General features: G+C 41.9%; 1 protein-coding gene across 1 annotated transcript in view; it reads right to left on the minus strand.

Moving 5' to 3' along the window:
• Window positions 1-16,144, minus strand: part of OSBPL1A (oxysterol binding protein like 1A) — a 78,083-nt gene extending 61,939 nt beyond the window's left edge. Inside the window, exons 1-7 of the mRNA XM_063167571.1 lie at window positions 16,018-16,144; window positions 15,722-15,901; window positions 10,287-10,409; window positions 5,497-5,582; window positions 3,491-3,565; window positions 2,594-2,705; window positions 1,390-1,475 (exon numbers count right to left, since the gene is read on the minus strand). Coding sequence (XP_063023641.1) covers window positions 1,390-1,475; window positions 2,594-2,705; window positions 3,491-3,565; window positions 5,497-5,582; window positions 10,287-10,407 — 480 coding nt within the window. The 5' untranslated portion in view covers window positions 10,408-10,409; window positions 15,722-15,901; window positions 16,018-16,144. The remainder of the gene's footprint in view (window positions 1-1,389; window positions 1,476-2,593; window positions 2,706-3,490; window positions 3,566-5,496; window positions 5,583-10,286; window positions 10,410-15,721; window positions 15,902-16,017) is intronic.
• Between the last annotated feature and the right edge of the window lie 1,054 nt (window positions 16,145-17,198).

Consider the following 17,198-nt stretch of genomic DNA (forward strand, 5'->3'; position numbering starts at 1 on the left):
ATAGCAAATATAAAAAAAAAAGAAATATTAAAAAAAAAAAAGAAATAGCGAAATTATTAAAAATAAATATTAAAAATATAAAAGTATTTTAAAAAATAATATCACTTAGAAATTACAATGTTCACAGGGAGAATTACATGCTCATGCATAGTAACATGCCACATGAAAGAAAGCAGAGTTTTTTAATGACAGATTTCTAGAAGGAGCCACTTTTTTCCCAATTTTATTTTCACATGAGCTTAAGGATTAGTCAGCAGACATGTAACAAGTATTAAAATTATCAGAATCAAGAACAGATCACTTATGTCAGTGTATTAATTACAATTAGTACAGTTGTGAAGTGTATTAATGCATTTTTTAATGCATATTTTTCTACATCTTAGGTGCTGTGTACAGCTCTGGTTCTCTCTCCATTTCCAAGAGGACAGTACAAAATCTCCAAAATAGAATTACAAGGATGACCAAAGATTTAACAAGGGTTTCCATGAAAGGAGCTAGAAAGACAAAGCGCTTTGGGCTATAAGAAAAAAAATTAGAGTGGTGGAAGTAAATTGCGAAGAGATGTTCACTTCTGGCTTCCAGGCAGAAAAATAAAGAAAATCAGATATCTCAATATACGAATCTCACATTTGTGAATTTTGATTCCTGAAAAGGCATTACTAAAGGTGCTAAGTAGGTAAAAACCGTTCCATACTGCATGTCTTACTTCCAAGGACACTCTTCAGGACTTTCCAAAGTGTGAGTTCAAGCATTGGGACTCTGCTTCATAACCCAGCTGGATTTGGTCCTGAGCAACATGCTCTAGTTCATTCTGCTCTGCAAACAGGAGCTGGACTGAATCACATCAAGAGGCACCCTCCAGTCTTTCTGCGATCTACTTCTGCCACAGCCTTACCAGGCCATCATACGGTTCATCTGGGATTACTATGAGTGTGCACACACAAAAATTCAGTCATGAACTCCTGCTCAGCATGAAACTGTGCTGGGCAGACAACTGTCCATTAAAAACTACAATGGATGCTAATGAGAAAGAGCTTATTTTCAAGATTAAAGACAGGCCATACTGTGGTGAAAATCTAGACATCCATGACATTAAAGTATCCACAATAACATACTAAGCTTATCTCAGCAGACCATGAACCATTACACTGATGTTTACAACTAACAAGCTAACTCTATCTAAAGGATTTAAAAACATGAAAGAAGTTGAAAACTGTTGGTTTTGCAACCTCCAACAAAGAGGAAAATCCTTGAGGGTTCAGCACCTTACCAATATAACACAGGGCACAGCACTAATATTCCATAGTCACAGCCTTTGAAATGCAAAGCACAAAGTTATATTTTGTTACATCAGCATAATGGATTGAATCACTTGACTTGAATTCTTACCAAGGCAGTCAGTTTCCCTGTTTCCCCCTCTCTTGCTGCTCCTAAGAGGAGTTCTTCCAGTTTCCTTTCTTGTGTCCTTTCCACTGCTAAAAAAAAAAAAAAAAAAAAAAGTCGTTCTCAGTAAAGTACATACGAAGTACAGCATTCAAACTAAGTAGAGCAAAACAAGCCTAGAGAAGCAAATGTTTCCAGTATTATTTAATTGGGACAGGTATAAATAGAATATTTACTCAGAAACATCTGTGACAGAGCAAAAATATGTTCAAAGCACATAAACTCTGATAAGATGTGCAAGTTTGTATACACATACAAATATATAATACTATTATTTCAATACTTAGAATCAAGCCCACTCCCTGCAGAAGGGAAAATGGGAACAATGCAACACCCTCATCTCAGATCTTCCCTATGTATTTTTCAGCTTCTCTTCTGCTCTTATCATCCTACCAAAATTTTTTTCTTCTCTAATGATTCAGCAGATGAGCAGTGGAAATGAGTTATTTGTGCATTTGCACGTAGAATCAGAGGAAAGATCACTTCATATATGCAGTCTGTGGTAGTGGACACAGAGCTCCATCAGTATTTAAGAGTATTACATAGTAATACCAGGAAGCAAAAAATTTCGGAGAGTTTTTGAACTCTCCGAAATTATAATCAGTGAACTAGATTAGTATTTGGACACCATCTGCCTCATCTCTGACACCTGTGAGGCCATGGAGGAAACAAGGGGGAAGTGCTTTTATTTTTTATGCCTTTTGACACAATGTCTAAGACTGCAATAGCAAGTCCTAAATCTGATCCATAACTGGGTCACCTTTGCAAACTGTTGGGAATTTTGCTCTCTAATGATTTGACACAAAGTCACTTACTGTTCTTGACTTGACTTTTGTCTCTTCCAGGGAGCCAAGGCTTTGACTGCCCACATACCACTCAAATCTGTAGCAAGGACTATCCCAGCAGGACTGAAATAGTAACCTAAATAATGCTATTTGTATTCATAATACTTAACTCTCGAGTCCCAAAAAAACCCCCCACTTGTCAGTACTACAGACAAGAAGCAAAAACTATGACTGTTTTCTTTCTAATAACCAAATTTAAAAAGAAAATTCAACTGAGCTTCTGTAACTTGCAGGAAAAATAGCAGCTTTTAGAATGCACACATGTTAAAAGAAACCCAAAACAAACTTTGACCTATTAAAGTTACCTTCCAACATATTCCTTATGTCTTTGTCATAGGTAACTTCTTTTGCAGTCTCTCCACTGCCGTTAACAATAGAAGGATCAGCATTATGCTGCAAGAGTAACATCACCACCTCCTGAAAAACAATTTGAAAACCACTGCTTATCTGTGTAACTGCAAGGCCACAATCAAGCTTTCCAGCTATTGACATGCTGTAAAATGAGCTTTGCAACCAACAGCTTCTCACCACTGCTGGTTTCTTATGAAAACAGGAAGGGATGTTTTAGAGAGATTGAAGAGTGAGACTGACTGCAACATTTTCTCTCCCACCAGTCAGGCTGAAGGAACCAACAGGAGGTAAAGCTGAACAGACTGACCCTGAAAAGCTGGTGTACCTGGTGTGAATGCTGACTTGGACAGATAAAAATGGTACAACTGGCTTTTTTGACAAAACAGTAAGTAGTCACTCCTGAAGGGCCAAGATGTTATCCATCTGTATTCCATAGTTTTGGAATTATGTATTCCAAGATGTATTCCATAGTTTTGGAATGATGGTGGCCATGGTGGGGGAAATCAAACTAGGGTAACATTACACAGGCCTATTAAAAGCTCTTTAGTTCTAATTAACTATGAAGAAACAGCTCTTCCAAACACCCAATGGGCCTGTGTGTCCTAATTTAAGAGATTTCTTTCCCCTCCAGAAGCTACTAAGATTAAAACAATGTGGTTTCTCTCTGTGGGTTTTTGTTTTGTACAGTTATGCAAGCTAGGCAATGTGCCTAATCCTTCTGAACACGCTGTACCAAAACAGACAATAAGTCATTTTTAGACCCTGTAAAAACATCTTTTTGAAGTGATCTTATTGCTAGCACTTTCTTAATAATTCTACAAGTGAGGCTTAAAAAAGGCACTATACTTTACCTTACGGCCCGTGAAAGCTGCACGATGGAGCGGAGTGTCCCCCATGTCATTCAGCACATTCACATCTGCACCTGCCTAAACAGCAAGACCAACAGACATCTGAATATCCTTAAAACAAGAACTGCATGGCTATTTCCTCTCCTTGGGAGAAAGGGGAGACAGGACACTAATGTAGACCTAGTGGCAAATCAGATCAGAACTGTAATACAGTTATTCTGGAAACAAGGATAAAGTATGTATCTAAGATCCGCGGCCAACATTCTCTCAACTGTTTCAAAAAGGAAAAGCCCCCTGCATTTTTCCAGGAATATCCAACACTTTTAAGAAGAGAGTATATGGAAAGTAAGTTTAAAACAAAGTGTGGGTGCTGTTATTGTCTTGTTTTTGTTTGGCTTGGGTTGTTTGGGATTTTGTAGGTCTTCCTGTTACATCTCCCTTCCTTTTGTCACACACTTTCTCCATCCCATGCCTTTTATCTGAAAGGAGGAGTGTTTGCCACACTGCACAGGCACTCTTCCAAGAAACCAAGAAATCCTATCCTTCTTTCATTAAGTATTTCTTCTACACCACTCTACCTAACCTCTCAAAGGGTCAAAGAGAGGGCAGGGCATACTTAACTTCATCACATATGCTCAGATCACATGATTTAGCCAGGTCATTGCTGCCTGTCTCAACTGATGAACCTGACTAGTTCCAAAACTCTGTTTCTGATAATGCCTCCTTCACTTGCTCTTTGCACAAGTACATACACACTTACACTTGCCTAGCTTTCAGAAGTGCACAGACTCACTTACTTCTCACTTTGTTCTTTAAATAGTACCCTTTCAAGAGCCCTATCAAAAGAACTAAAAGTATTTGTACTTCTATACTCTATACTCTTCCAACTCTTCAGGCTGGATGCTTGATAAATGCATAAATCAAGTGATAAAACTTTACCTTCTGCTTTAAATAACCCGCTTGAATTGAAAATGGCTTTATTTACTAAGCAAGTGTATAGGCTAGAGAAGAATTTCTCAAAGAAATCTCAAATTTGTTTCCTCCTTTAAAGTCTGGACTATGCTGGCAGCTTTTATTCTTAATGAAAATCAAGTTTACATTAGCTTTGCACTTGAGCCTGTTTATCACACTGCTGCCATCCAGCAAAATCTTTCAAATATTAAAGAGGGTCTAATATAGTTAAGGTTGGTTGAAGCTACCCTGAGAGCAAAAACAAAAAACAATTCAGTCAGAAACCACATAGTCACTGCATTTGCAGTTGTTATGCAAATAGAAACACATAAATTTTGATAACACAAGTCCATAGTTTCAAAATTCACCATGCAGTTCATTATTTCAAAGACGTTAGAAAGAAATAATGAGTCCAACTGTATTAGCCTGTGCCTGAAAGAAACACATACAGGCTATTTTGCACAAAATTCTCTGCATATTTCTATGCACAATATAAAATTAGATAAATCAGCATTTTTTTTGTATTTGAGACACTTTAAGCTTTTCTACAGCTTGGTAACTGAAATTGCCTAAACTTAAGCACTTTATGTCCAACAGTAAACTAATCAAACTGTTGAAGTAATTGCATTACTAGTATCACATGCTGTGATATATTATATTCCACTATCATATGGTGTGATATATGTATTATACACAGATACCCAGTAAGCTTCAAAACACCTGAGCTTTCATGAGTGCTCACCTATATATTGCACATCTTTGGCTCGAACATGCAGACAGTTACATTCCAAGAGAAAACCAGCCAAGTACCAATAATTGTAAAAACTGATCAGAGTAAGGGCCAGTATGCTACTGTATAGACTTCCACTGTCACTATTTTTGGTCCTTCTAAACCAGGCCTATCTTAATGCCACAACAATCAGTTATGTCTATGCTTCATGTAGATAAACTGTAGGAGTGCCTCTGCCTCTCTGCAAAGCCTCTTTTCTTCTATCACAAAAACCTGAAGAAACACTAACTGCTTCTAGCACTTCACAGAGAGGAAAACAAATATATACCTTCAGCAAATCCTCTACCACAACAGCATGTCCAAAGTAGCAAGCAAGATGAAGAGGTGTCCAACCCATATTAGACTTACTTCTGCCTAAAAGACAAAACAGGAAAATTAAGTTTTGATCACACAGTACAAAAGAGATACTGTCATGTGCTTGGAGGTTGTCATGGATGATCATTTTTCACAGCAGCAGAGGAACAAAGAGGCTGGAATCATCCATACTACTCATTATTTAAATTACTAAATCAGGAGGCTGTTTGAGAAAGCTGGTTTCAAATCTAAAAAAAAAAAAATCAAAACAAAGCACCAAAAAAACCCACCAAACCTTAACAAATCCAACAAAATCAACTCCAAAAAACCCAAACAAAAAACCCCACAACCTTTTGAAAGGGAAAAGTTATGTCACCTGACTGAGAATAAAACTTTTCTTTGCACGTAACACCTTTCAATACTAGCAAGTAGCTTCAGTTACTTTCATTCTTTATTCACTATGAAAATCGCACATGCAAGCACATTTTTCTCTTGTTTTTCAAAAAACTCTTTGGTTTACACAATTTTATTTTCTTCACATAAATGAGAGGTAAGACAACCCATCTTTCAAACAAAGGATTCAAAATAAAATAGGTGGAATGATCTAATGTTGAGGGTTTTGTTGTTAGTTTTTTTTGTTGCCTTGTGCTTTACTCAGTTCTGATAAAGACAGCCTCACTAAGTAATGTGCTTTGAAATCTTTATGCACAGTGAAACTCATTTATCACCTACAACTCTAAGCTGCAGAATGATAAAGCACAGACAAAAAGCAGGCACAGAAATGAACATGTAAAGGAAAATATGATTTATGCTTTAAAGAGCATTTAAAACATGACCTGGAACACTGGCTGAATGAAATTCAACAATTCCCCTACAATCATTTCTTTTAAAAGCAAGATATTAAAGCATTAAAGATTACTCAAGTTAACAACTCACTTTACTTTCCAACTGCAACACTCAACTATATTAAGCAAAAATAAACCTGTATCTTGCTTTTAACTAAGCAATACACCCCACAGCATTACAGTGTCACCTAAAAGCTATAATTTTGTACTTGGAAGAAAAATGAAAATAAGGCAGTAGAAATTGTTTTTAAATCATTGCCACCATTAAGTTTTCCCCTGTCACATAAGCTCAAGTACTGAGGCATGGAACACGCACAAGATAAGTTTGCCCTGAGAAAACAAGCCACAAGCACAAGGAAAATACACTGTTCATCTTGAAAGTTCATCATCTCTCTTGCTCTCATATTAAAAATTAACATTAGAACATAGTTCAGAGCTGAAATATTTTCCCATTTCTTATAACTGTTTCCAGCTAACATTCCCACCCTTTCTTGACAATTTCTTTTGTAATTTGATTCTCTTTCTTCTCCACTCTTGTTGTTTCCAATCCCAGATTTAGATCTTTCCCTCATTACAGTCTGGCCTACACCAGACCTCCTACCCTACGTTACTGATGGGCCAAAGTACCACAAAAAATATATCCTGTGTGGACCACTAACTCTGGGGGGGATAGTTATGTTGGATAACATACTAAATGGACATCACTCATCCCTCAGTCCAGTAGGGAGTAATGTTCATTCAAAGACTACAAAAGAGATCTGAGTTGCACTGAATTCATACAATTAGGTCAAAACATTTATTAGTTAACAGCACTGATAAGGCAGTGATGCTGCCAAGGAATTCAGTCATGAAAAAAATAACCAGGAATTTGTCCAGATTTATAGTTCTTACTGAATAAATTAAGAACAGGCCCTTGTTCTGCATCCACTTTGAATGTCTGCATTTCTGATGTCAGCTGACCATTTATTTCTTAAGCTTTTGAGGTGTTACTTCTCTTCAAAGTGACCACAAGTGTTTATACTTTATTATTATTTTAAACCATGACAGCATTACACGAGGGAGAATGCAAGGATAGAAAAGGAGAAATAATGTAATTCCAACAAAAACCATAATTCCTTTCCCTCTTACACACAGCTCTTTGGTTTAATGCCACTTAACTCTAAGTGCCAAGTGTTACCATTTGCTTAGAGAATGGAGACAAGGTAGGCAGCCATTTTCCATCTGTGGACTGCTAGGCCACGGTGCAGTGATTCAAATGTTAATTTTGCCATAACACACTACTGACCATTACCCTTACCTTATGGAGTTTTTACATTGCAAATTCCTAGATACCCTGTTTCCTTGTATTTAAGAAGAATGAGCCAACAAGAGATGGCCTTAGAAAACACAATTATTTTGGATGAAACCTGGCTTTGGTACTGTTTTAATGTAGATGCCTTCTTTCTAAAACAGTGAACTGAGGAACCCAAAAAGAGAAGTTCAGATAATTTGCCTGGATTTCCCTCAAGCAAATCCTCCTTATCTGCAAGCACTGACTGGGAAGTATACAGTCACAGCTGAGCAAGTACAGGAAGCCTAAATTTATTTTCTCTTCCTTCACTTTGGTAGAAATTGTGATGTTTAGGGTCACTGTTGTCAGACTTGACACTTATGAAGGTACAGCACACACAGCCTCAGATGTAGGTCCCCTCTGAAAAGACAAGGAGAAGATGTCAGACAGGCTTTGACACCCAGTCACACCAACCTGTCAAACTTAGGGCTAAGAAGGCACATCCTGCAGGAAGTTTGCACCTGCAGTGCAGCCTCCCACCTGCTCCAGAAACACTTTATTCCAAGCCAAGTGGCACTGCTGTATCAGAAATCCTGAAGGAACTGTTACTACCGCAGTGAAGACATTCCCTATACCCTGACTTTCTAGGGACATCTATTATCCAAGGTAATGACAGAAGCACAAGAGGCTGTCAGGAAGAGAAGATAGTTACAGTCTACAGTGTGTACTTTAGTAATTGCATAACAACCTGATGATTAACTATCTGGTGATACCCAACAGATCAGAACTTGTAGCAAAACATAGTGGTTTAGCTAGTAAGGAGGCAGAATGCCAGGGCCAGTTATACAGCAAAGGCTCTTTGGCCTGAATTTGTCTTAGACTGTTTCCAATAGAACACTTCATGAGAGCAAAGTGAAACAAGTCAGTCTCTGAAAAATGACTGCAGAGAAACAGAGATTTACCTCTGAAGTTTCACACAACTAGAGCACTTCTCCCAGATAACACTAATTACACTTCTGTGTCCTCAGACATTTAGAAGAATTGAAACTTCAAAAGCAGAGATTTCACAGTGAACAAAATCCATATTTGGAACTAGTTTAGGTTAAACATAATATCACAAGCACATTCCCTCTAGCTTCCTAGACCTCCTATTAGCAAGCAAGCATTAACCAGCTGGCATGTACTTCTAAACTAGAAAAACAGCTAAGCACCACCTTTAACTTCATTACCTGACTCTCTCCTATGCTGCAGACTTTCTGACCATTTGCTTGATATAACAGACAACAGAGTAAGCCATTTCATTAAGCTTTCTTGACTTCAGATTATGTGTAAGAACACATCAGAGAAAGTCTGAAACCTCTTCTAAGCACAAGAGACTTCAGGAACTTATTTATGGGCACTGATGCATGAATCTTAAGGTACTTTTATTCCAATTGTTTTGGCACTACATATACTGAATATTTACCAAGGATATACTTCTGAGGGTGGAAGACTTCAGCTTCAAAGTATGTTTGGTTCCCCTTTAAATTATGAACTAGCTCCCAAAGATGAAGTAGAAAGAGCTTGGGTTTCATAACTTCTTTTCTGAGGTGAGCACATTAACCATTGAGAAAGCACAAACATGGCTGAGTAGTCAAACAAAACGATAAGTAAGCTAATGATTAAGAATGAGACTTGGGAAAGGGATAGAGCTTGTTCAGGTAATAGGAATCACTGCCCCTTAGGGCAAAGTGTTCCCTTCTGTTATGGTTGAGAGGAAGCTCAGTGGATCTCTTCCCTCTCCCTCTGCAGCACTTTCCTCTCAGTGCTGCTAAACAGTTAAATGACAAACAATGGAATACCAGCCTGGGTAGAAAGGGTGACATTCACACCCACACCTTGGAAGCAACCAGAAACATACTTGTCTAAATAAAAAGAAATATAAAACTCCTAAAATAACAAAGAAGCAAGGTAGTCTGCTAGCAAGCTTGCAAATCTAGTCCCAGTTTGAAGCTTTAATGCACAGCAAGCAAGCTGCTCAGCCACGCCTCTGTTAGCTGCACATGAGCAAAACTTCAGCGAAGGCCAAAGACCCAGACGAAGAGCAGTCTTAGTTTCTTTTCCAAGTAACCCAGTATTCTACCAGAATTAAGATATAAACATTTTTACAAGTGGCAAGAAATGTAACAGTTCTACTGTGTGCTAACAAAATATGGGCGTAAAAAACCCCAAAATAATAAACCCCTACACTTAGCAGAGCACAAATGACAGACCTGATCTAATATTCTCTGCAGCTCTGATGAAAGCTACTTACCTTCCTGAACAATCCCCAGGCACCTCAATCTGTTTTGTTTAGTATTCTAAAGCTTCAAAGTTGCCATAGGCATGAACACAGGCAAAAAGAGGTACTGATTCTTTGTCTTGTTGACACTTCCAGTGTCTATGAATTTGCTGAGTTTTTCTGTACACTGCAACTATCCATACTCTTTTATTACTACCATCTCTCCCCTAAGCAAATATGCCCTTAAGTTACAGTGTAAAAGTTGTTTAAGTAGGTTTTTTATTACTCTACTGGGCACTCCAAAGAAAGCAAGATTATACTACCACTATCAGTTTCACTATATGTGACTTCAACAGCAAGATCACAAACATTTGAGGAAGGCTACTAACCTTTACAGTTGATATCAAAGCTTACTTCTCCTTTGTCCAAGGTATCCAACAGCTGTTTAACTTCTTCAGCATTTCCATTTCTAGCATCATGGAGAAGCTGCTGTTCTGCTTCTGTAGTCATCTCTGATAAAATACACAAAAGAGGAGATTTTGCAATTGGTTCTACTGCTGTAAGTTATGGCTTAAAATTACATCACTTTTAGCTGGTATTTAACACTAACCCTGGTATGAGAAAGATAACTATTCTCTCTGTGGCACACACTTAATGCCCAAGCTGTTGCAACAGCCCAGCACTCAGGCTACTAAGAAGCATTAAAATTCCACATACAAAGCAGTTAAATAACCAAATACCCATATTTTGTTGCTTCTCTTGTTTTCTAGGTTCTAAGGGTGGCTTGGGAGTTGAAACTCTATGCCACAAACAAGGCAAGCTTTGCTACAAACATAACCAGTAAGCATTTGCTTTTTCCTTACAAGGCTTTCACCCTTATCCCTTCATGTATCCAAAGGCAACAGGAGTGAAAAAAAGAGAAAATTAACTATGTACATCCATTAACCCAAGTATTACCTGAGAATTAATTGACAATTATTTTGGCTGCCAGCCCTGAGGAACAGAATGTCTTTGCATGGAGATGTCAGATACCCATCAGTGATTAGTACTATGGAGATGTCAGATACCCATCAGTGATTAGTACTATCATCTCTTCAGCCCGGGTATCTGAGGCCCTGCAATCTTCACTTGAAGGGGAATGGGGGACTCAGACAACTTCACAGAGTTGACTTTATCTTTAAGAAACACAATAGTACAATATAAGGAAGTTAAAACACAACTCTAAAAGATCACTAATTAATTCTAATCCTACCATTGCACTTGAACTGCAAAGGGAAAAAAAGGCATTTATGTCTTCCAAAGAAGGGAGAAAACAAAACCTTTTAACATGACTATTTTACAGCTCTCTACTAGATGGGGAGCCTTAGATCTTTGGGTAAGCAATACTGCTATTTACCAGGTCTGTTAAAGAATACTGTTCCTAAGTGATGTCTTAACTAATCTTTTCCCACTCTGAAATCACAATCTGAAGTTGGTTTGACTTTTTTTTTTTTTTTAATGCTATTATAACAGCTACAATTGTATGAAGCTTAGAAGTACAAGTGCTGGACTCTGCATCTGGGACAGGGCAATGAGATGCCAGAGAGTACCAGTGCAGAAAGGGACCTGGGGTGGGTCCTGGTTGATGGCAAGTTGAACACAAGTCAGCAGTGCCCTGGCAGCCAGGAGGGCCAACTGTGTGCTGGGGGGGCATCAAGCGCAGCATTGCCAGCCAGGCATGGGAGGGGATTGTCCTGCTCTGCTCTGCACTGGGGCAGCCTCACCTCAAGTGCTGAGGACAGTTTTGGGCACCACAAGAGAAAAAAGGAATTAAGCTATTAGAGAGTGTCCAAAGGAAAGCAATGAAGATGCTGAAATATCTGGAGGGGAAGCTTTATGAAGGGAGGCTGTGGTCATTTGGTTTGCTCAGTCTGAAGGAGACTGAAGAGAGACCTCATTGCAGTCTTCCACATTCCTAAGGGGGAAAGCAGAGGGGCAGGCACCAATCTTTTCACTCTTGTGTCCAGTGACAGGACTTGGGGAAGAAGCACAAAGCTGAGTCAGGGGAGATTTAAGTTGGGTATCAAGAAAAAGTTTTTCACCCAGAGAGTGGCTGAGCACTGGAGTTGGTTCCCCAGAAAAGCACTAAACCTGACAGTTCAAGAAGTCAAGAAGACAATGCTCTCAGCACATGGTGTGACTCATGGGGCATCCTGCAAAGCACCAGGACCTGGACTCAGTGATCCTGATGGGTCCCTTCCAACTCAGCTTATTCTATGATTCAACCAGACCTACATACAGCATTTCCCTATTTAAATACACTGCTTTTAAGTGGTGTCAAGAAACTATGTTAAAAACAGCTTCAAAAGACTGTGCTGCTATAGACAATTTATTGCTGTTCATATAATAGGAAAACAAGAGACCCTGTCCAAATTTAATGTCTCCAGTTTAGTATATTCAGACACACTAGGTTTACCAGGTCCTGCAGTCAGTTAATGATTACTCGCCTCACATAGGAAGCTTTCCTATACTAGCAGAGGTTTTGAATGGTCCCACAAACTGTTTACACTCTGCTGTTCTGGACAGGCAGCTTGATTGCACCACACACACTCACAGCTTAAATAGATGCAGGGAGCTCTTTGACTATGGTAAGATAAGAAGCCACTCAGCAAGAAAAGAGACAGTGAGAACACTGGGTAAGGAACAAAAAGCCTGTAACAGTGGCAGATCCTGCAATATTCAAGGCTGAGGCAGAAATTAGAACAGGACAGACTGCCAAAGAGCTAACAACACAGCAAAAAGGTTTCTCTACCTTTTCCTCAATCAGCAAAGGCAGAGAGACTCTGTTTCCAAAGAATTTGACAAAGACTAAGCAAGCCCTTTCTAGCATATTTCAGAAGAACTGACTGGATCAGTCACCTGCAATCTATCACAGACACAGGATACAAATGCCTTCTCCAGAAGCAGTTAGTCAGCACTCTCGTTCATGCATGCTTTTCAGTTCCACCAGAAAACAAAACAAAACAGTACTAGTTCCTCTAGCAGTCCTTAAAGCCCTGAAGCTACTTTCTCCTTTAAACAGCAATCTATCCACTTGTGGAGGCAACACAGCACAGGTTATTGTTACTGGGGCAGGTATAATTTTCCTCCGTGAATCAGTTCTAGCAGTGTCTAGAGAATTATCAAAATTATGTATGTTAATGTACTATCAGCCTGTAATACTATCTCTGAAGCTGAGTGATACAGTTTCAGCGGGACACAGAATGCAGCACTGAGAATCACACAAACCAAAGATAAGAGGACAGTAACACTCATTTTGCTGGCTTCTGCTAGCCATCATTGGGGAGAAGGGGGGGGGAAGAAAAAAAGCAAAGCCCATCGTTCATTTTCACCCCCTCCCACACAGTATTGCTTTAGCCATGTCTCAGATGAGAAACCCCTGTATTGTTTGTCAACATCCCACATACTCAGCAGGTACGAATAGCAATGCATTTTCAACGCATTAACAACCTGCTGTTTCCATTTGATATTGACGAGAAGGAAGAAAAGACTGTTTGGGAAAGAAACCAAGACGCTGATTCAAACAAACAACTCTTGCATGCACAGCAAAGCCTGTTATGTGCATGAGCAGAATCTTAAACAGATCAAAATACACAGAAAGTTCAACCACTATATAAAATAACTTGCATAGTTTTTCTACCACCGAATAGTTGTAAGGTTAAAATCACTGATTTGTTTGTACTCTTAAAGCAAACATTAGCAATAGAGTAATATGCATAGTAACATGGACTGCCTGCTTCACTGATTTAGTCCTCAAAGACCTTGCTGTTCAGGCCAAGCCTCCAATTGCAAATACACTTTGTAAGCCCGCAGCATGCAATGACGCAGAATAATTGCAGTCTGGCTACTAATCACGGAAGGATCACTCACGTGAAAGCATTTCTACAATTGGGGCTGGAAAGTGCATCTGCATGCAGTTACCCATCAGACAAATGATAAAGAACATACAGCTCCAGCTAATAAGCTAAATGACATGCCAAAATAAAGCTGGCAGCAAAGAGACTCTTAACAGAACCTTTTATACTGTTGTAAATACTGTTTTAAGCAATAGGATTTGCTCTGTAATGGAGATGAGAAACCACTAACAGAAGTCTGAGTGACAAGCTTAGAGTATGGAAACAAATCAATGCACAGGCACTCAGGTGGTGTGCACTTGCAGCTGTACTTTGTACAACTATACTCCTGCACAGACAGGAGTTTATTTGGTCCCATGACCCATCACAAAGAGCTCTAAAATCCCCACCCATCAGTTTTAAAGCACCAATCCAAGCCATCAGCACTGAGGGAGAAACTTTATAGTTTCATTTGGAATTATTAGCCTTAAGATACTGCTAGCAGGTTCATCTATATGGATTGTGCTGCCTCTATGCAAATCCACTAGCCACTTAAAAGAGAACACATCTTTCATTCAGCTGTGCTGCCATCATTACCTTATTCCATCAATCAGCTGATACAGGTAAACTGCTTTTTATGGCCCCTATTTAAGCCTTGTGCCCTTGAAAGGCTTGCATGGCAGTCTCCACAGTCACAGGTACATCATGACAGAACAACAGCACAGAACATTATTCAGCATCCCCTCTGCAGCTGAGATGTGACTGCAAGGCACTTCTGTTGAACTCATTAGGACTACCACAGCAGTACTTGACTGCTAATTGAATCTTATCCTTTAAGAAGGTATAAAAAATAGCATTGAGATGCTCCGCTTTTATCTTCTTCGATGAGAGCTGTGCCAGAGTGACTGTCACGCTACTAGAGGATCTATCTTCACCCAGGGGCTGCTTCAAACACAGAGAACACAGGTTACCATTCTGCCTGCATGCCTGCTTAAGAGAGCTTTGCAGAATACTTCAACACAAAAGGCCAACCAACTATATTACAAACTACCAACTTTACCCAACTGCTAGGATAAAGTCCAACCAAAAAAACCCACCTGCTTTTCTCAACGTGACCTACGAAGATCCGAAGTGCCACTTATGACTATGAGGCAGCACTACTTGTAAGACCCACTTGCTTTTACTTTGGTTTCTTCTCCTGCTGAATCCTCTAGCTATGTACACAGCCCAGAACAATGACAATATATACTAAGGAGAATATGAGTGGGTTTCACTCACATACAGCTAGAATAGCAGGAGAAACAGCACTAGCACTGGCCAACTTAAAAGCTCCAAGGCAGTGGCCATGGGTTGCATAGGAAGTTTTCTCCTCATTACAAACAGTAAGGCTGGCAAAAAGCACAACATCATCTAATATTTCAATACATCTTCCTCTAGCAATGAAAATTAGATTCCTGTAGGAGAAGCTGATACGTGCTCAGGAAGATTTCTTACATGTCCCAGCACGCACAACTTAAGATGTGATGCTTGCAAAGAAGGCGGGCAAAATGCACCAAACTGCACAAACAGACAGAACCTGTCCACAAACCCACACAACACACTGTACTGACAGGAGCTGCTCCAAGAAGAGTGGCTGTACTAGAAGCATGAGTGATGTTATCTAAAAGTACTTGTTTCAGTCTTTGGGTAAAGGGTCATAGAAGTTAGAAGCTGGTCATGCTTCTATGACACAGTCTCCTTGTGAAAGCAGCACCTCTCTAAAATCAAGATACTGTTTGTTTAATAGCAATTTACCCATCTGCAATAACACATCTATTCAGCACCACTCCCAAGTAGCACCACTACTTAAACTAATTCTCGTTCTTGGGCATCTCCTGGATGTTTTCCGCACATATTTAATTTCTGTTACATCAAACACTTTCTTTCAGCCCAGGCGCTCCGAATAAGCTTACCCACAGTTCGTGCGAGATCTCACCCGGATCAGCAGGCAGGCACAGTCCCAAGCAGTGAGAACTTCAGCAGGACGGCCGGAGTTCCCTCCGCCCGCCTGGAATCGAGCGGCTCGTTCCGGTCTCGGGAATTAAACACTTTTTAAGGCGAGTCAGGCGCGTCGCAGCAGCGGCGCTCCTTGCCTGCGGGGAAAGGTGCGCTCAGACCTGCGAGCACCGGCCAGCGCCGCGCCCGTTCCAGGGAGGGGAACAGCGGGAAGAGGAGGAGGAGGAAGAAGGAGGAAGGATCACCCACGCACAGCAGCAAGCGAGGACACCGCTTCCCAAGGGGGAGAGACCACCCCGGCCCCCGCCTCCAAGGCCGCCTCCGCTTCGTGCCTCGAGCCGAGCCCGGCTTGGGGCCGCCCCCTCAGCCCGCACAACGGACTCCTGAGGGGGCAACAGCGACACTCCCGAACACGCTCCCGCCGGCTGCGGGGGAGAGGCGGCCACGACAGCAACAAAGCCAACGCCACCGCGGGAGGGCGGCGCATCCCCCGCCGGCCCCGCGTCCCCGCCGCGGAAGGAAACCCGCCCGGGGCGGGCGGGCTGGCCCACTGCCGGCCTCGCCTCGCCCCGCGAGCAGCTGCCGCCGCCCCGCGCCGCGCTACGCGCACCGGGCGCGGTTACATGTGACCGGCAGCGGCGCCCCGGCAGCTCCCCCCGCCGCGCAGGGCGGGCGGCGCGGGCTCCTGGCGGAGCGGGGCGGGACGGGACACGGCTCCGCCCGCCTGGCCGCCGCACCGCCCCCGTGACCGAGACCGGCACCAGCGCGGGGGCCGGCCCCCGGAGCCGATGTCTCGCCGCAGCCCGCCCGAAAAGCCGGGACGGTGCAGCAGGGTCCCGCTGAGGGTGCTGCGCCCGTCCCCCCGGCCCTCTGAGAGAAAGGGGCCTGCACCGGGAACAGCCAGCCGGCGGCGGCCGCTCTTCCCAGGCAGGGACAGTGACACCCCTGTTGCCCCGCAGGTACCCCCTGTGCCCGCTGCGGTTTGGTGTCACACTCGTTTCGGCAGTGCCCAGCGACAGAACGAGAAGCAAGGGCCATAAACTAAAACACGCCAAGTTCCACCTCAACATGAGGAAGAACTTCACGTTGAGGGCGTCTGAGCACTGGAACAGATGCGCAGGGAAGTCATGGAGTCTCCCTCTCTGGAGACATTCCAAACTCACCTGGACGCGTTCCTGTGTCACCTGCGCTGGGTGACCCAGACTTGTCAGGGGGTTGGACCAGATGATCTCCAGAGGTCCCTTTCAACCCTAACTGTCCTGCGAGTGCCACTTGTCCTGCGAGTGCCTTCGCCGCCGCTCTGGTGCGCGGGCTCCGCTCTGCCCCGGGAGCGCCCCCGGCTGGGGCGGGACGCGGCGGGGACAGACACCGAGAGGCCCTCAGAGACAGAGGGGGCAAACCAGCCTCAAAGAGAACTGTAACACTGCGGGAATG

Source organism: Melospiza melodia, chromosome 1 (assembly GCF_035770615.1).
Source record: "Melospiza melodia melodia isolate bMelMel2 chromosome 1, bMelMel2.pri, whole genome shotgun sequence".
In the NCBI taxonomy this organism is placed as follows: domain Eukaryota; kingdom Metazoa; phylum Chordata; class Aves; order Passeriformes; family Passerellidae; genus Melospiza; species Melospiza melodia.